General features: G+C 40.0%; 1 protein-coding gene across 5 annotated transcripts in view; it reads left to right on the forward strand.

The window, feature by feature from the left end:
• Nucleotides 1-21,079, forward strand: part of TDRD9 (tudor domain containing 9) — a 147,204-nt gene that overhangs the window by 79,326 nt on the left and 46,799 nt on the right. For all 5 annotated transcript variants that reach the window (XM_089522641.1, XM_089522642.1, XM_089522643.1 and 2 more), the window contains 8 exons: nucleotides 3,391-3,475; nucleotides 3,943-4,000; nucleotides 7,714-7,818; nucleotides 11,392-11,489; nucleotides 14,674-14,805; nucleotides 15,801-15,966; nucleotides 16,807-16,870; nucleotides 18,019-18,082. In XM_089522641.1, the coding sequence (XP_089378767.1) occupies nucleotides 3,391-3,475; nucleotides 3,943-4,000; nucleotides 7,714-7,818; nucleotides 11,392-11,489; nucleotides 14,674-14,805; nucleotides 15,801-15,966; nucleotides 16,807-16,870; nucleotides 18,019-18,082 (772 nt within the window). The remainder of the gene's footprint in view (nucleotides 1-3,390; nucleotides 3,476-3,942; nucleotides 4,001-7,713; nucleotides 7,819-11,391; nucleotides 11,490-14,673; nucleotides 14,806-15,800; nucleotides 15,967-16,806; nucleotides 16,871-18,018; nucleotides 18,083-21,079) is intronic.

Consider the following 21,079-nt stretch of genomic DNA (forward strand, 5'->3'; position numbering starts at 1 on the left):
GATGGTTGAATCTGTGGATGCAGAATCCATGGTTACGGAGGGCTGACTGTAAAACAAAACAAGAACAAAAACAGCAAATCCAATTAGAACATTATTTTTGCAGTTAAAACACATTACATATTAAAAACAGCACAGCTGTCACTCATTCTCCTACCCAAACCAGTTAGTCTGTAAGCCTGTTTAAATAATAAGATCTTTCCCTGTTGGTGAGAAGATAGCAACGATTGGGCCAACAGAACCTCTCAGAAAAGAGTCTTATAGCCAGCAAGAAGGCTATCCGAATCCAGAAGTATATGGAACTGTCATGATGAGAAATATGAGGGGATATAGTAATATGTTGATATAGTGATGTGATAATACTTCAGTATGGTAAAATAGGAGTAATGGGCTATGGAGAAACAGCGCTATGGTTAACTAGAGGGAAATGCGAAGGAAGGGAGGCAAGCAGCAGAGGGGGACTGTAATCTGATTGAAATGTAAAACGGGGACAGATGGGCAATGACTGGAGAAGTTAGAGTATTTGGCCCTGCTGGTTCTTGAGGAAAGACATTGATGGTAAACAAAGCAGTACCTTCCTTCCTGAGAGAGATGGTTGATATGAAGATAGGAAGTTGGAGTGGCAAGTTTAAAGAACTCTTTGATATAATAGAAAGAGATGGGGGGCTGGCCAAAGGGGGACCTGGAAAGAGAATCCTTAAACGTGGGATGCCTTGGGTACAAATCAGATTTGGCACTAACTCGTCTGTAAGTGAACTTGTATTTTGGAATCCAAATGAATCGTCAGTTGGCCTCACTGCAATGCTTTCTTGGCTTTTCAAATCTTGGTCCATTATTCTAGACAAAGGCTCTCTCCTGAGTCTTCACCAGATGTATCTGGTGGGATGGGGAGAAACCCCTCCCCTAAATATCTTAAAACTTGGGCATGTTTGTATGGTGAAATATGGACTTTCAGTTAGTCTGGGCCAAAGGCTTATAGAGCTTTAGCTCTCATAACCAGCACTTCGAATTGTGCCCGGAAATGGACTGGCAGCCAACAGAACTATTTTGGCAAGGGAGTTATGGGTTCCGTAAGGACCGGGATGCTCTATAACAATAAAAATAGCATAATCCAAGACCAGGAAGCAATAAAAAGAAGTTGGATGCAATACACGGAAGAGTTATATAAAAGAGATGACAACATGAAGGACACATGGACTGAAGAGCCATATGAAGATGAACCCCAAATTCTAAAAAGCGAGGTGGAAGCTGCAATAGGAGAAATGGCAAAAAAATAAGTCTTTAGGAACAGATGATATTCCAGTCGAACTGCTGCAATCCACATTGGCGTAGTCAACTCTGTTGCTAACCAACATATGTCAACAGATATGGAAAACAAAATGATGGTCAGCAGATTGGGATCCCCATCCACAAAAAAGGTGACGTAAGAGTCTGCAGGAACTATAGAATCAAAGCACTAATCTATGCAAGCAAAATTATACTTAAAATTCTGTAACGTAGATTCCAACCATACATGGAGAAAGAAACCCCAGAAGACCAAGCTGGGTTCAGGAGAGGAAGAGGCACTAGGGATCACATCACAAACATATGATTTCTAATGGAGTGCATCAGGGAATTTCAAAAGAAAATCAGTATGTGCTTTCTAGATTATAGCAAAGCCTTTGACTGCCAAGATCATGAAGGGCTATGGCACGCCTTTAAAAACATGGGAGTGCCAAAACTTCTGATAGTCCTGATGAGGAATCTGTATTTAGGACAAGAGACTGCTGTCAGAACAGAAGACAGAGAAACAGAATGGTTCACAATTGGCAAAAGGGACAGACGAGGCTGCATCTTATCACCCTACCCATTCAACTTATATACAGAATATATTGTAAGGAAAGCAGACTTGGATACAGAAGAGGAAGGAGTGAAAACAGGAGGAAGAAATATCAACAATCTGAGATATGCAGATGACACCATAATACTAGCAGAAAACCACACAGACCTTGAACTAAGGAAGATCAAAGAAGAAAGTGCAAAGTCAGGCTTACTGTTTGAACATAAAGAAAACAAAAATAATGACTACAGAGAACTTACACAAATTCAGACTAGGCAATGAAGAAACAGAAATAGTAAGAGTTCTCATATCTGGGATCAAACATAGATAGAAATGGGGATTTCAGCCAGAAAATCAGAAAAAGATTAAGAATGGGGAGGGTGTTTATGAAAGAACCAGAAAAGACCTTAAAATGCAAAGATATACAACTCAACACTAAAGTTGGAATCATACAAGCTATTGTATTCCCTATTACCATGTATGGATATGAGAGCTGGACAGTTAAGAAAAAAGATAGGAAGAAAATCAATTCATTTGAGATGTGATGCTGGAGAAGAGTGCTGAGAATTCTGTGGACAGCCAAAAGGACAAACAAATGGGTCCAAGAACAGATCAAGCCAGAAATTTCCCTGGAAGCCAAGATGACAAAACTTAGACTGGTGTACTTTGGACACATCATGAGAAGGCATGAATCATTGGAAAAAACAATTATTCTAGGAAAGGTGGAAGGAAGTAGAAAGAGAGGAAGGCTACATGCTAGATGGATGGACTCTATCAAAGAATCCATGAATATGAGTTTGCAGGAGCTGGGCAGAGCAGTAGAGGACAGGGGGCCCTGGAATGTCTCATCAGCAGAATTGCCATGGGTCAAGATCGATGCAAAGGCAGATAACAACAACAACAACAACAAATAACCTATAAATCTCAGAGAGGGAGTGTTGCCCTTTGAGATCTTACAAAGGGCTAATGCAGTCCTCAAGATCCCCCCGTTTCTCAACCCTGTTTACCTACTTGCATTTGAAAGGGGATAGACCAGCACTTCTAAGTATGGAAAAGGTTGAGGAGGTAGCTGGAAAAAGAGAGAAGAAAGTCTATAGTACTGTTCTATTGTTCTAATTAGATTGGAGCTTTGCCAAATAAATAAATAAATAAATAAATAAATAAATAAATAAATAAATAAATGCAGTTCTGTGACAGCATCAAATACCCACTTTTGGGGAGCATGGGGAGAATGTTAACGTTTCTTTTTTTACAGCTATGTACAGTGGTACCCCGGGATACGAATTGATCGCGTTACGAAATTTCCGGGGTACGAAAAAGTTAGATTGGAAAAAACTGTTCCGGGTAACGAAAGATTTTTCGGGTTACGAAATTCATTTCGGCGCATTTCGGCGCGAAATTCAAATGCGAAGCGCGGCTAGCGGTTTTCCAGCGCTAACGGAAAGCCTTTTCGGGTTGCGAAATGTATCGGGTTACGAACGGCGCCGCGGAACGAATTAATTTCGTAACCCGAGGTAGCACTGTATATGTATTTGTATGTATTATTCTTGAATTTCTCAAATGCTTTTCTTTAGGTTGCAAGTATATCCACTCCATTCCAGCGTCACATTGGAAGAACAGAATAATGTGTTTTTGGCTCCAGTTCTTGGATACCGAAAGGTGAGTTTTTAATCCTTGTGCTAGCACCATTAATTCTGGTTTTGTCATGCAGATGGGGCAAAGCAGTGTATATGCTGCTTAATATCAGCAACTAGAGGGAAGCAGAAAGGAATTAGGTCACTTTATGTTATACGAACTGGAAACAAAAAAAAAGTGGCAGGGGGAGAATACAGAGTATAGACAATTCAAGGGGATATGTTGTCTCCTGCTTTAACCAAAATGAAAACAGTAGTTGTCTTTACATTGGAAATGCTAAATACCAAGATTTTTAGGAGTTGCTTTTATTATTTTATGATGTTTGTCTCCATTTTGGGCTGGTTGGGAATAGATGGTTCTAAAAGGTAGTATTTAAATACCCAAATAAATACATTTTCAGCTGCCTTTTCATGAGTCCTTTTTAAATAATCCTATTTATTGGTCTCTCCCTCCATCGTTTCCTATTCCTTTATTTTTAATTATTTTTGTAGATTCTCCTGTCTACAAACATAGCAGAGAGTTCTGTAACTGTTCCAGATGTCAAATATGGTGAGCATGTTTGGGTACATAATGATAGTAATGAGAAAAGCAAATATATGTGTGTGTTTTGATTTTATCATTGTTGATGTTGCGGTGTTTAAGATTCTTTGATATTCTTTGTTCAGAGTAACATTTGAAACTAAGATTCCTGTATCTCTATTTTAAAGTGAAAGTCAGAATCGCTACCGGCTGATATCCCACCCCTACCCTATAACTCTCTCAAAGGCACTTTTAAAGCTAGGACAGAATATTCTATGCCAAAAATCAAATTGTGCCTGAAGGAAATTCCTCTTTTGTATAGAGCAAAAGTTGGGGGAGAGAAATTTATTTATGGCTTTTGGCAGTAACCACTCAGATTCAATTAGGTACAGTGTTTTCATTTGCTGTGATTCATTCTATTTGCATAATATCAAATGTAGTGCTTGTGGTTCTCATTTGGCAAACCCCAAAGAGGTAAAGAAGAAGGGACAGGGAAGGCAGTTACTGCTTTCAGATGAAGGTCAGAATGTGCAAAATAGGGAAACAATATTCCCCATAGGCCAGTTTGTCTTTTTTTTTTTTTACAGGTAATCTACTTCCGGTTTTCTTAATACAGTCATCAGAGCTGGAAGCTAGTCCTCATAGAAATGACACACACTGTTTTTTTAACAGAGACCATCAGGCATACCAAACTTCTGCAGAAATCAGTAGCATGTAAACATTGTTTGGGTTCCTGAGTTAGGTGGGATTTGATTGCTTCCAGAAAACTCAAGCAGAAGAAAGCAAAGTGTGCTACATCCCTAAAAAAATCACGATATATGGCTATTTTAAGTACTATTGATGGTTGTAGGATTCAGATGTATTTAACTTTGATGGTTTCTATATTGCCTGTTATGGCTAGTCTTCATTCACTCTCTCTTTTTTTAAAGGGCAACCTAAGCAATACTGTTGCTTATTATTATTATCATCATCATTATTACAACATTTATTTCTATCCCAACTTTATGTACTTTTAAGTCACCTGTAGAAAGATAGCAACCTTATCAATTTCATGTGGTTTTCTAAGGCAGTTATTCATTGGCGGTTTTGCCAGTTCCTTCCTTTGAAATATAGCCTACAGCACATTCGTGGTCTCTCATTCAAGTATTAACCAGGACAGACCCTGCTTAGCTTCCAAGTTCAGATGAGAGCTAGTGCCTCTAGGATATCTAGGCCAGCAAAGTGGCTTACAATAATTAAAAAATATTGTTAAAAATCCAGAAAATACAGAATTTAAAACATAATTAAACTATCAGAAAAAATTAAAACCAAGCTAAAACATATATTAAAACACACACACACACACACACACAGAAGGAGAGCAGTTAGCAATATCCAGCACATTCTGTTGCCAACTCATTACATTTTAGTGGTCTCTGAATTAAAGAGTTTGAAGGGACTTCAAAGTCCATCTAATACAACCCTCTGCTAGTGTAGGACAATAACCCCCCCCTTTTTTTTCAGATCCAATTTGTGGAGGTTTTCTTCCCTTAAATTGAAATTTTAGCCCTGACATGTCAAATTGAGACCCAAAAAGCACTGTGGGAGTTTTTCAGGGCTACTGTACCTCTTTGAATTAAAAGATTCTTTCTTATAGCTTTTTCTTTGTAATTGATTTCTCCCTGGAGAGGATACATTATTAATTATACCTCAAGTAATTTTATTTTCATATATGTACACTTTGATTGCCAGCTTTCTTTTCATTTATATTAATGTTAGCTTTCCTATACAGTCAGCCCCACAGATTCTTTATCCACAGATTTAGCCATCCACATCTTGAAAATATTAAAAAAAGATATAAATTCTAGAAAGCAAATCTTGATTTTGCTATTTTATATAAGGTACACCATTTCACTATGCCATTGTATTTAATGGGACTTGAACATCCATGGATTTGGTATCAACAGGGGGTCTTGGAACCAAACCCCAGTGGGTACCAAGGGCCCACTGTACTAGGCTTTTAAAAAAAAATAGAGCCTTGCTTTGAGTTAACTTTGGGGAGCCTTTCTGATCATAGTGAGAACTCTTAATTTGTTGAGGATCCAGATTAGGTTTAGGAATGTAGTATTACTGTGCATATTTTGTATTTCCTGAACCCAGTAGTGCTCAGGTCTCACAACCCTTGGTAACACCCCTCTCCTTTCCTAATGAATTATGGGTTTAAAAAGCCAATTCTTTCAAATATTGTGATAGTAGTTGGTGTTTTGGTTTGGTTTTCTTAAAGCCACTTCTTCTAATTAATGGCCTTAAGCCACTGTAATAGGGATAGAGAGGAAATGTGGCTTGAGCCTTGGAGAGGTGCGCATTGGGAGTGTGAAGTATCAAAACAATGATGCAAAATGACACAAATGCAAGATGGAAGACCTTTAGGTTGATGCTGGCAGCCACTGCGCAGAGGGAGCTCCGTGTCTCTGCCAGAAGAGAAGAGATGAGAAGGAGGCTTATTTTCACATCTCATTGCAGGCACTTCTTTGGCTTTGCCTGCTTGCTGGTTTGGTGTATCTGTTTGACCTTTGCGCAGGCAGTAGCCCCCAGTTCTAGTTCACAAGATTTTTATGACCTCTGGTAATAGCATCCATGAGGTAAGAAGACAGATGCCTGTGCTTGTGTCCTGATCCATTTCCATTTGCTTGTGATAAAGCGTGACTTAAGTCAAAAATTTCTCAGTATGCAAAAGCTTGTCTTTTAAGAAGACAGCTCCAGCCAGTAAAAAAAAATTCTGAGTAAGTTTAGTGGCTGAGAAGAGTGTAGTGTCCAGCTAGGTGGGAAGGTACCTTCTTCAAAGCAAAGATGAAAGCTGGTTGTTGTTATGCTAAATTTTTGTTGAGTGCCCTCAAGTTGTTTCAGACTTATGACAACCCTAAGACAAGGCTATCACAGGATTTTCTTAGCAAGATTTGTTTAGAGGAGCAGTGCCATTGCCTTCCTCTGAGGCTGAGAGTGTGTGACTTGATCAAGGTCACCCAGTGGTTTTCAATGGCTGAGGAGGGATTGGAACCCTGGTCTCCAGACACATACTTGAACGTTTAAACCACCACGCTGGGTCTCATATATAGATACACACACACATGCTCATATACACCAATTATTATCTACATACATGTATTATTATTATTATTATTATTATTATTATTATTATTCTATTTATTTATATCTGCCTTCCTCCTGGTACAAGGACTCAAGGCTGACTCAAGGTGTAGATACACACACACACACACACAATTACAGTATATAAATATAGACAGACATAATGCATAAATATGCATATATTGTTGTACTGTCAAATAATTTCTGACTCATGGTGACCCTAAGGCAAACCTGTTCGCAGTAAAATTTGTTCAGAGGAGGTTTGCAATTGCATTCCTCTGAGTCTGAGGGAGTATGACTTGCCCAAGGCCACTTAGTGGGTTTCCCTGGCTGAACCTGGATTTGAACACTTTTCTCCAGAGTCCTAGTCCAATGCACAAACTGCTACCACTACACTGGCTCTCATGCATATACTATATATATATACAGACACCCATATATACATATATACATATACACCATGGAACTTTTCCTGTTCTTGCCTCCCTCCCTCTCTCACTCCCTTTTTATGTCTTAGACTTATGTGGAACCAACACACATTTTTTTTTGCATTGAAGAAGTATCTTTTCATTCCCTGTACTTCCTTCTCTCCCCCCCCCCCCACTCTTACTCTGCAGTCATTGACTTCTGTTTGACTAGAACTCTGGTTTGTGATGAAGACACCAACTATCAGAGCTTGAGGCTATGCTGGGCTTCTAAAAGCAGCTGTAATCAGAGGAGAGGTAAGATGGCATTGCAGCATAAAAGCTTAGTTCAATTGGGGGGTCTCCAATCCAGGAACCACTTTTACACATGCTTATTGTTCTACGCATATGCATTGCACCTGTTTACTTGAACAGTAGTTACTTGAATTTTTAGAAGTTCAGGAAAGAAAGACGCACTAGGGATTGTCTAGCAAACGTGTTGGATAATGGAATGTACTAAGGCGTTTCAGAAGAAGAGCAGCCTGTGTTTTATAGACTATAGCAAAGCATTTGATTGTATAGCTCGCAAGAAACTATGGATTGCTCTTAAAGAAGTGGGTGTGCCATGACATTTGATAGTCTTGATCCGTAACTAGTACTCAAGTCAAGAAGCTACTGTTAGCACAGAATATGGTGAAATGGGAAATAAGATGGTCTGGATAATCCTAACTTTGGTATTTAATGATATATCTTTATAATTGAGGATCTTGTCTAGTTCTTTCATAACTGCCCTTCCTATTTGTAGTCATCTTCCAATTTCTTGACTGCAATCTCCACTCTGATTGGTGATTGAGCCCAAGTATGGAAAACCTTGAACTATTTCAGTATCTTTGCTGTCTATGTTAAAGTTGTGTCAATCATCTGTGATCATAATTTTTGTTTTCTTGATGTTCAGATGTAATCCAGCCTTTGTGTTTTCTGCCTTGACTTTCCTCAATAATCTTTCTATACTTCTGACATCTTCTGCTAATATTATGGTATCATCTGCGAATTTTAGATTGCTGATTTTCCTTCCTATAATTTTCATGCCTCCCTCCTCCGAGTCAAATCCTGCTTTATGCATGATGTTCTTGGCATACAAATTACATAGACAAGGTGGCAGAATAGAGCCATGCTGGACTCCCCCTTTCAATTGGAAATTATTCCATTTCTATGTATAGTGTAAGAGCTGGGTAATAAAGAAAGCTGATAGGAAAAAAAAACAAAACTCATTTGAGATGTGGTGCTGGAGAAGAGGTCTGAGGATACTGTGGGCCACTATAAAGACCAGTGGATGGGTCATAGAGAAGAATAGGCCCGAACTCTCCCTGGAAGCAAAGATCCAAAACACACTGCAGAAATAATCCAGTTTAACTGCCTTGAATCAGTGCTAGGGAATCCTTGGAACTGTAGTTCCTTGTGGCACCAGAGTTCTCTGACAAGAGAAGGCCAAACATCTGACAACACTACAATTTCCAGAATTCCCTAGTACTGAGCTATGGCAGTTAAGGCAGTCTGAAACTGGATTATTTCTGCAGTGTGTTTTGGACCAAAGATGACTAAATTGAAGCTGTTGTATTTTAGCCATATGATGAAAAGAAAGGACTCACTAGAAAAGACTCTGATGCTTGTAAAGTAGAAGGCAACAGGAAAAGAGAAAGACTGCATTCCAAATGGGTAGACTCAACCCTCCCATAAATTCAAAGCAACATATATTGCTTTTTCTACCCATTCACAACAACTCTGCAAGGCAGGTCAGGCTGAGAGAAAGTGATTGATCCAAAGTCACCCAATGAGCTTCATGGGTTTGTGGGAGCGTGAATTTTGGTTCCCTCATCCTAAACCAGGGAATCATGTAGCCCTCCAGATTTACTGAAATAAAAGTCTGATAGGCATTAGCTGGCATGGACAATGGCGAGGGATGAGGGGAGTTGCAGCCCAGTAGCCTCTAGAAGGGTAAGAACTTCCCACCTCTGGGAATACCACCTCTGGCCTAAATCCAGCTGCTAGTTCTAATAACAGTTACTAAATGGGTGACTTTTCAATTCATTTGATTGTTGCTGTGTGCCTTCTAGTCATTTCTGAATTATGGCAACTCTAAGGCAAACCTATCATGGGATTTTCTGCCACTAAGAGTGTGTGACTCACCCTGTGGGCTTCCATGGCCAATCAGGGAGTCAAACCCTTATTTCCAGAGTTGTAGTCTCAACACTGAAACCACCTCACCATACTCTCATTCATAGGGTTGCTGTATGTCAAAGTTGATTTGCCAGCAGTTGAGAACAAAGTCAGAGTGTATGTAAGTCCCATTGATTCTATGGGTCTACTTAGTTGCAACTAACCATTAGGCTTAGTCCAACCCTATAACATTTATAGCGCACTTTGTTTCTCCCTTGGACCTGGAAGTCCATGATTCCCAGCTTTGCATTAATCCTGATCAGCTAGAATGGAAGTTGATTCTTCTGATATCACAGTGGCCCAGAAGATGTAAGATACTTGTGGATCCCTAAGAGAGATAGTATAGTAATACAGATATTATGATCATGAAATGCATTAAAATGGATAAATTTACTTGCATTTTAATAGTGTATTGTATCATTATTTCATAATTACCACCTTGGAAGATGTTTGGCTGCTTACTCAAAATAGCATGGATTATTCCTCTTTGATTTGCTGTTTTGGATACATCTTAATGTATTGTTGTCCTCCAGAACCTTTGAGATTAGTGGTCTAAGCGTGGACACAAATCCTATGTTGAATTTTCTTCTCTTCTTTTTCTTCAGCTGCATGGTTTCTCAAATTATCTTGAGAGTACCTCTAAGATAGGGGTAGAGTTTATATTTATCTGCCAGACACAAATGCAGTTTCATCTTCCATGGGCCTCATGTGGTAGTTGTAAGCTTTCCTAAGATGATGCCCTCCAGATGTTTTTGGATTGCATCTCCCATTAGCTCCAGCCAGTGTGGTTAGTGATTATTCAAATTGCAATGTAAAATATCTGGCGACCAGCATGTTGCTGGGAGCTACCATAAGAAGCATTTCTGCTTCTTTAGACCTGTTGTTTTTAGTACGCTCCAGATCAGTGCTTCTCATATGATGTGGCAGTACCAGAACCATGTAAATGCCATGTTATTACCACATTTGCATAGTTTCCTGTAAACTTACCATTGTCCAGAAACTGATGGCTTGCAGGTTGGCAGCAGTCTGTGAACAAACACCTTGAATAGCATGGGTCTAAGTGAGGCTTATTTCTGCACTGCTTTCTGCTCTTAAAAGACTGAGAAGTCTTCAACATGGAGAAACTCCAGCCAGATTTCCTCAAATCCCAAATTGGCTGGAGCTTCTCTGAGTTGAAGTCCAAAACATCAAGAAGGCTAGGGGTCAAGAACCATTGATTTAGGGAGTCACTTGGTCAAGTTACTCGTTTTTTTTTTTTAGATTACCTATATTTGTGCATTTCACTCTACCCTCCTTTGCCTGGCCATTGTTGTGCTGTATTTGTGCCCAGTGTTGAAATATTGATAATACATACTAACAAGCACACAGAGCAGTAATCGATGCTTTCAACATGGTACAGTTTTAGAGATCACAGTGCACTTCCAGCGCTAATTTGGAATCTGATGATGTTATTATGTGCTTTTTCCAGGTTGCCCCATACATATGGTGACCCCATCCTGGGGTTTTCTTGGCAGAATTTAGTCTGAGATTTTATATTGCCTTCTTATAAGGACGAGTGAGTGTAACTTGCCCAAGGTCACCCATTAGGTTTCCATTTTGGAGCAGGGATTTGAACCTCCATAGAACAGCTCATGGCTTCTATGTTCTTAAGGCTCTTCCCCCCTTTACGTATAGGTCGAGCTGGTCGTGTTTCTAAGGGATACTGCTACAGGCTGGTATATAAAGACTTTTGGACACACTACATATCTGAGACCACAATGCCTGAGATGATGGTAAGGGTTGTTCACACAATTTATATATCTTTATGGTTGGAAGTAGAATTAGAGAGCCTTGATTGCTCATGATGAGCATACTCAGGTTTGTTTGTTTCTATTCCACTGTTACCATGTCAGTTTGAAAGTTTTTGTTGTTCTTTAAAAATCTGCAAAACAGATATATCTGAAATAATAATGATTTCAGATTCCTTCGATAAGCTGTCATATACACAGCTCTTCTTCTTATGTATTCAAGAGTGGCCATCCAGATAAAATGCCAAATTCTTTCTCTCTTTCTGTTTCACACATAGAAGATAGTCTCTGATTAATAAAGAAGAAAAGCATCCCTGAGAATTCCATGAAGGAACATAAGAAATTTTCACTGTTAAAAAAGGCAATTAACAATTAATAAATTATAATTAGATAATTAGGGACCTACATTAGATCCTAATGCTTACCACAACAGATGATGGAAGCCAGCTTTCTTCAACCTTATAACTCCAGATGTGCTTGATTACACTCCAGCCATTATAATGGATGGCTGGGCATGATGGGAGTTGTAGTCCAACACATTTGGAAGGGATAGGTTGATGAAGGTTGATTTAAGCCACTTATAATGTCTTGTAAATGTAGACATTGTCTGGTCTTTATTTCAGGGAGCATGCTTTATCAAGGTTCCTGTATATTTGGTGTGTTCTACTTGTCTTTAGTTAAACATGAAAAAAATTATGTTTGGACCTCAACACAAGATAGCTAGGGAATGAAGGGGTGTGACCAGACACACGTGGAGATGCTAGGACGGGGGACAGTATGTCTGCTCCATTTCTGCAACCGCATTTAGCTCTCCATTATTATTATTATTATTATTATTATTATTATTATTATTATTATTATTATGGAATGCCTACATAGAACTTGAGGGTCCCAGCCATCTCCTCCAAGATATGAAGGATTCTCCTGGGATGTGCAGTTTGTGTGAGAAAACTGGAAGAAATGAGAAACCTCAGCACTCAGCTTCTTTTTGCTTGCAGCATTGTCAAAATATAGGTTTTCACTGCTTGTCTGAGGCAAATGTAGGGTTGGTCTTTTTTTCTTTATCACCATCTTTATTAACCTCTGCTTTCAGTTTTTATATTATGTAGGCTTTGTTTATTTTTGGTTGGTTTTGTGCCATTAGATATCTTCAGCATTTGATTGTGCAGTTGTGGAATCCACTGTCTACTACAGCTATTATTTTCATGTTGATCTTGGTCTGATGCATCTTTGTGCTGCTCCTGTAGTTCTCTACTAGGCACTGAACAAGAAGGGGAGGGGGGTTGGCACCATGTCCTTTTTGCATGTGCATCTTGAGCTTCCAAGAGCTAGACTTCCCAACCACTCTTTGCAAGCCAAAGTTGGTTTAGAAGGCTGTATACCAATACTGTATACCAATACTATCGAGATATAACACTGCTCTCCATCGCTGGAAAAATCATTGCAAAAATACTCCTGAACAGATTAGTTCTTGCTATTGCAGAAGAACTTCTTCCTGAAAGCCAATGCAGCTTTAGAGCTAATAGGAGCACTACAGATATGGTATTTGCCCTTAAGACAACTGCAAGAGAAATGTAGGGAGCAGAACAAAGGACTCTATGTAACATTTGTTGACCTCACCAAAGCCTTCAACACTGTGAGTAGAAAAGGTCTGTGGCAGATCCTGGAACGACTAGGATGCGCCCCCCCCCCCCCCAAATTCCTCCAAATGATCATCCTGCTACATGAAGGCCAGCAAGGTCAAGTCAGATATGGCGATGCTCTCTCGGAGCCCTTTCTAATAACTAATGGTGTGAAACAAGGTTGTGTTCTTGCTCCAACTCTATTTACAGTCTTCTTCAGCATGATGCTCCAAAGGGCTACGGCAGATATTGAAGAAGACGACTGCATTTATATACGCTTCCGTACTGATGGTAGCCTGTTTAACTTAAGCTGCCTGAGGGCTCGCACTAAGACTCTAAACTAGCTAGTCCGTGAGCTGCTTTTTGCTGACAATGCTGCCCTCGTTGCCCATATGAAAGCAGCTCTGCAGCGCCTAACATCCTGCTTTGCAACAGCTGCAGAGCTCTTTGGGCTGGAAGTCAGCCTGAAGAAAACGGAAGTTCTCTACCAGCCTGCACCTCAGGAAGAACACTACCATCCCCACATCACTGTCGGCACATCTGTGCTTAAGTCTGTTCACCAGTTCACCTACCTGGGAAGCATCATCTCCTCAGACACCAAGATCGATAAAGAGATCGATCACAGACTAACAAAGGGATATAGTGCATTCGGAAGGCTTCACAAAAGAGTCCGGAGTAACAAACACTTGAGGCGAAGCACAAAAATCAGTGTGTATAGAGCCATTGTACTGTCTATTCTCCTTTATGGGTCTGAAACATGGGGCACCTATCGCCAACACCTATGACTCCTCGAACGCTTTCATCAGCGCTGTTTACACACAATTCTAAAAGTACACTGGACTGACTATGTGACAAATGTTGCTGTCCTTGAGCAAGCAGGGATCACCAGCATTGAGGCCATGCTATTGAGGATGCAGCTGCGCTGGGTAGGACACGTTTCTAGGATGAAGGACCATCGCCTCCCCAAAATAGTATTCTACGGTGAACTCACCACGGGTCAGCGTAAGAGGGGCGCCCCAAAGAAGAAATACAAGGACTCCCTGAAACAACACCTCAGGCTTGGCCAAATCGATCACCAACAATGGTCCACCCTGGCCTCGCATCGGGAGGCATGGAGAAGCACTATCCACGATGCTGTAGCCTTTTTTGAAAGCTCACACCGAACGAGTCTCGAAGAGAAACGACAACGCAGAAAGAACCACAACTCGGAAACATCACCCAAGGAGACTTTCTGCTGTGCTTTCTGCAACCGGACTTGTTTATCTTGGGTTGGCCTTTTTGGTCATCAACGCGCTTGTAGAAAGCGCAGGATGAGTCCTTCCTGAATCTTCATTCGTGAAGTAAAGCCAGAGAGAGATACCAGTACTGTATATGGGATTGCACAAATGACCTTTCAGAGAACAACAATTAGAAGCAAGCAGTGTGTTCTTTCTGCTTGTAAAGAGATTGTTTAGTTGTTGTTAAGTGTGGCGTGGACAGTAAAGGCAGACATATTTCAGGGATACTAGTAGAGTTAAATGGAAAGAATAAATTATTTTTCCTTTCAGCGATGTCCATTGGAAACTACAGTATTAAAGGTGAAGCTACTTGACATGGGAGAACCCAGGGCTTTGCTAGCAACAGCTCTGTCTCCTCCCAGTATAAGTGATATCGAGCACACTGTCCTACGCCTTAAGGAGGTGAGTGTTTTTTTTATATGTCTATCACCTGAAATAACTAACTTAGATATGCACGAGGAAATTTCAACACTGGAGTTAACTTCAGTATTTGTTTAAGAGGAAATTTGACTTAAAACAACAACAACAGAGATCAAGAGAAAATCAGTAAATGATGAATGTGTCCGATATATGTTGCGTTGTTGTCAATGAATGAAGTATATGTGCTGGTGCTCCTAGAGATCAAGGTCATAATGCCCTGGAAAAGGTCGTCTCCCACTTCATCATTTGATCTACTTGATCAAGTAGATAAGTGCTTGAAGTTGATCTTAGTAGGTTGCAGATTTTGCAGGCACAACATTAAGATATGTTAAGGAACTTAGAATATAATTTTCAGAGATACTCAGTTCAATTGAGTGTAGGTGATTATCCAGAATTCTAAGGAAAATGCATGATCTTGGTGGACAGGACTCAGTCACATCCTCTTGGTTCCTACTAATAGTGAGAGTGGGTCAAAACACCCTATGGACTTTCTGGCTCTGAATTGTTTAGAATGAGTGGGAGTCATGTAGCCCTCTGGATTCCCAGACAAGCCAAAGTCATAAGCCAAGGATTGTTTTTGGCTTCTGTCTCTGTCTTATGAGTTCCTGGTTTACATGTCACAATAAGCAAACCATGGATAGAATGTTTGTGCGTTCTATTTCTGTTCAGTAATTGGGAACATAAATATTGGGTCCTGCAGATTTTATTGGTTTGCAACTTCCATAATCCCTTATAATGTGCTAGGCTGGCTAAGGCTGATGAGAGTTGCAGACCAACAATATCTGAGGGACATTCAGTTAGAGACCCCTTAATTAATGTAATGTCTTGACATTGTGCCAAGATTTAAACAATAGATCAGGATGCCTTCAGAATGTGTTGTGGGACAGGGCCACTCTTATCTTGGTTTTAAACTTTGTTTCCTGGGTCAATGGTTTCCTGTTGGCATGTCCATTTGTTTTATTTATTTTTCTATATAGATTGGAGCACTTGCTATCGGTGTCCATTCTGAAGAAACAACCCCATATGATGGTGAGCTGACCTTCCTAGGAAAGGTATTGGCACAGTTACCAGTGAATCAGCACCTTGGCAAACTCATTGTTCTTGGGCATGTCTTTGGATGTCTGGATGAATGCCTTATAATAGGTAAGAACAAATATGGATAGTTTCTCTAAGGTAGCAGGTTGTTTACTTGGATTGCTAATTGTGTACACAGTGACCTCTCCTATTCATGCTCCTTTACAACATGGGTAGAAATGCAATAGAAATGATAATAATAAAAGAAGATGACAATGGCCAGTCTTTGCCCCACTGTCCCAGAACATCTCATCCTGGAACCTTCTAGGAGCAATAGCAATAGCAAGTACATTTCTATACCGCTTATCAGTGCACATAAGCACTTCCTAAGTGGTTTACAATTTGTAAACTAGTTGCCCCCAACAAGCTGGGTACTTATTTTAGCAACCTTGGAAGGATGCAAGTCTGCGCCAACCATGAACACCTGGCTGGTACTGAAGTCACAACCTTGTGGTTTGTGAGTGAGTGGCTGCCGTACAGGCATTTAACCACTGCACCACCAGGAGTAGTAGTTTGCCTTACAATGCCACCTCAGAATCGGCCAAAAAGCACAGGTATTAAAACTAGAAGTGACTTGTGGTTTTATTATCATTTCTGGGTCAGATTTTTAGTTGAGTTTGAAGTACTGTGAATCTGGGGGGGACACACACAACTCATGCAGGTTAGCCCCTACACCAAACACAATTGTCCACCCCTGGAAAAGGAAAGGAAAAGGTAATAAAGCAGGAGTCTCTACTCATTTCCATTCAGCCCTTTCCATGTAATATTTAGCAATATCCAATCTCTCGACATAAAAGTAGTAATTTGATCTTGGGCCTCTTCTCCAAGGAAATATGGGATGCTGATTTTGTTTTTTTTTATTTGTTTACTTGTTAGTAATACTTACTGTCCTTTCTTTTTTCTTTATAGCTGCAGCCCTCTCCTTGAACAATTTCTTTGCAGTCCCTTTCAGACAGCATCTTGATGGCTACAGGTATTTTTATGAGGTCAACCTGTACAATTTTATAGAAATGGTAAAGTCCATTTTTGACAAATGAGTTGGTTTAACCAAATGGATTGAGTCGCACCAGGTTTCCTTTCTCTTCAGATGATGCATGTGCATCAACTGAAAAGACATATTCTATCTGCAGTGTGTAAAACAAGGAAAGAAATACATGATGCTGTCTCAGGGCTCTTCCAGGCTCATCTAAAGAAGCAGGAGGTCTTGCAGTATATCTCCTTAGGTTCTGCGAGTTGTTGTTGCCTCCTTATCCATTCATTCCATTCTTTTGGGGGACTGTTTATAATAGATGCAGTTGGGCTCTTCCAAAGGTTCTTTTTGTTGTTACAGCTCAGTTTTATGAAAGGGGAGGGAGTGGAAGGCAGTAAAAAGACAGAGGGAAGGAAAAGAGAAGGTGGGCAGAGATGTAGTAGCTGATTGCCTTCTGTGGTATAATATTCTCCAGGAATTATTGACCCCCTATCTTTATATACAGTTTGAAGAAGCCTGAATGAGATTGTTTGAAATTTGGTTGTTGGTTTTTGTTTGTTTGTTTGTTTGTTTGTTTTGGTACTTTAGTATAGGATATACCATATTGCATTTGTGTTGACATTATCTATCTATTTCTATTATATTTTAAAACTATTATATGCTACAGGTTCAGTCTCCCTTATCCAAGATGCCTGGGACCAGAAGTATTCTGGATTTCAGAATACCTGTACTGTATTTGCATATACATACATAATAAGATATCTTGGAGGTGGAAGCCAGGATAAACACAAAATTCATTTATGTTTCACATACACCTTATACACATAGCCTAAAAGCAATTTTATACAATATTTTAAATAATTTTGACCACGAAACAAAGTTCATGTGCACTGAGCTATCAGAAAGCAAAGATATCACTATTTCAGACAACCATTAAAAAGTTTTGCTTTTTAATATTTTGGATTTTGGAATTCCAGATAAAGGAGACTCAACCTGTATCTGTTATATGCTATGAACTGCCCTGAGCATTGTGTAAAACATGTGAAAAGTGGAATGCATTTTTAAAAGATACAATAAAGTTAAAATAAGTTTTCATGAGCTTGTCTGTATTAGAAGACCTTGGATTAAGTTGTTGGTTTCCTCCCCGACAGGAATAAAATGCATTTTTCTGGGAACAGCAAAAGTGATTGTATTGCACTCGTTGATGCCTTTAAGGTAATAATGTCTCTCCAGAAGATGAAACTAAAAACATGTAGGGACAAGCACTGATGCCAGAAATGGCTGAGTGAGCAGTCTGATTTCCCAATTGCTAATAATAACAAGTGGTTGTACTAAGAAAAATAATAATTTTGTCTTGAGGTAATAAGAGGTTGATGTAAACACTGCCCGGAGTTAATGCCATCTTTGGCACATTGGCACTTTAAACCTCAAGTGGTGCCCATGAGTATGATGGGTAAAGGATGTAAAAAAAAAGTGAATTAGGATGACACCTTTTCTTCAGAAAATTGTGTGTTCATATAGTATAGTGCAGACTTAGAGAAGGCTAATATAGGGGGATTCATCTTATCTGTATTCCTTTGTTTTCCAAAAGTTTTCTAAGCTTCTTTTTAAAAAGTTCAAAGTTCTAGATCTTCCTTTAAAAAGAGTTTTGGGATCTGGGGCCATTCACACTACACAGTTATGTAAGTCTATTATTTCACTAAATCTGTCATTGTTCCATCCTGTGGAATCCTTCAGTTTGTTGTTTGGCGAGACACCAGAGCTCTCTTGTGAGAATTCTAAATGCCCTTGCCTAAACTGATTTCATAGGCTGGATTTGTTTTGTTGTTATGTGCCTTCAAGTCATTTCCAACTTATGGCAACTCTAAGGCAAACTGGAACCTTGGGAGTTATAATGGAAGAATAGCACTATAATTGTGTAGTATGGCCCTGGGATACTTAAGGGAATGTCTCTACCCACATGCAGTAGTGAATGGTGACTCTGATGTAAATGGGGAGTGAGTCTGTTCTGGGTTTTTCCTGAATTTTAAAAGAGCCATCTGAATAAGATGTGGTACATGGAAAAGCTTCCTTAAAACACCGTCCAAAACCCACAGCAGATTCACTGTCCTACTAACAAAAGCAAAAGGGATCTAGGAGTCTTAGTGGACCACAGGCTGAACATGAGTCAGCAGCTAAGAAGGCAAATGCAATTTTAGACTGCATCAATAGGAGTATAGTGCCTAAATCGAGGGAGGTCATAGTATCACCAGATACTATACCTGGTGGCACAGTGATTAAATGCCGGTACTGCAGCCATTCACAGCCACAAGGTTATGAGTTCAATCCCAGTAGGGCTCCAGAGTCCACTCAGCCTTGCATCCTTGTGCAGGTCACTAAAATGAGTACCCAGCTTGTTGGGAGCAATTAGCTTACACATTGTAAACTGCTTAGGGAGTGCATAAGTGCACTGAAAAGTGGTGTAGAAATGTATTTGCTATTGCTATCAGTCAGTTCTGCTTTGGTCAGACCTCACTTGGAATATTGTATCCAGTTCTGGGCACTACAATTCAAGATGGTTGTTGACAAGCTGGAGCGTGTCCAGTAGAGGGCAACCAAAATGGTAAAAGGTGTGGAAACCATGCCCTGTGAGGAAGTAGCTTAGGGAATTGTGCATATTTAGCCTGGAGAAGAGAAAGCTAAGGGGTGATAGGATTGCTCTGCTTAAAGGAATGTCATATTGAGGATGGAGCAAGCTTGTTTTCTGCTGCTCCAAAGACTAGGGACATAGAATCATAGAATCATAGAGTTGGAAGAGACCACAAGGGCCATCCAGTCCAACCCCCTGCCATGCAGGAAATCACAATCAAAGCATCCCCGACAGATGGCCATCCAGCCTCTGCTTGAAGACCTCCAAGGAAGGAGACTCCACTACACTCCGAGGAAGTGTGTTCCACTGTGGAACAGCCCTTACTGTCAGGAAGTTCCTCCTCATGTTGAGGTGGAATCTTTTTTCCTGTAGTTTGCATCCATTGCTCCGGGTCCTAGTCTCTGGAGCAGCAGAAAACAAGCTTGCTCTCTCCTCAATATGACATCCCTTTAAATATTTGAACAGGGCTATCATATCACCTCTTAACCTTCTCTTCTCCAGGCTAAACATCCCCAGCTCCCTGAGTCGTTCCTCATAGGGCAAGGTTTCCAGACCTTTCACCATTTTAATCGCCCTCCTTTGGACACACTCCAGTTTCTCAATGTCCTTTTTGAATTGTGGTGCCCAGAACTGGACACAATATTCCAGGTGGGGCCTGACCAGAGCAGAATATAGTGGCACTATGACTTCCCTTGATCTAGACACTATACTTCTATTGATGCAGCCTAAAATCGCATTGGCCTTGTTAGCTGCCGCATCGCACTGTTGACTCATGTTCAACTTATGGTCTACTTGGACTCCTAGATCCCTTTCACACGTAGTTTCATTCAGCCAGGTGTCCCCCATCCTATATCTGTGCATTTTATTTTTCCGCCCTAAGTGCAATACCTTACATTTCTCCGTGTTGAATTTCATTTTGTTAGCTATGGCCCAGTTTTCTAGTCTGTTCAGGTCATTTTGAATCTTGATCCTGTCCTCTGGAGTATTAGCTATTCCCCCTAATTTGGTGTCATCTGCAAATTTGATAAGTATGCCCCCAATATTGTCCTCCAAGTCATTGATATGGAGCAATGGATTCAAACTACAGGAAAAGGGATTTCACGTAAACATTAGGATGAACTTCCTGACAGTAAGAGCTATTCAACAGTGGAACACACTGCCTTGGAGAGTGGTGGAATCTTGTTCTTTGAAGCTTTTTAAACAGACGCTGGGTGGTATTTGTTGGAAGTACTTTGATTGTGTCTTCCTGCATGGCAGGGGCTTGGACTGGATGGCCCTTGATATCTCTTCAAACGTTATAATTCTGTGATTAGAGCCAAAGACTGCCATTGCCTTAATCAATCTGCCCGTATTCTTTGTTTTTATTTTTATATATTGTCTTTCTGGCAAGAAAAAACCTTCTGAAGATGGAGAACACAATTAGCATTAAAGAAATACTCTTAAAAATATAAAATACAAACATAGAGTGGTGAAACAAAACAGCAGCAGAAAACAACTCAAACTTCATCCAGCAATTCACAGAAAACAGGTTATAAATAAGGAGCAGTAGCAATTTAAAAACTCAGCCAAGTATTATTAGCTAA

This window comes from Sceloporus occidentalis, unplaced genomic scaffold, assembly GCF_023333645.1.
Source record: "Sceloporus occidentalis isolate IW3139 unplaced genomic scaffold, rSceOcc1.0.p SCAF_4, whole genome shotgun sequence".
Classification (NCBI taxonomy): Eukaryota; Metazoa; Chordata; class Lepidosauria; order Squamata; family Phrynosomatidae; genus Sceloporus; species Sceloporus occidentalis.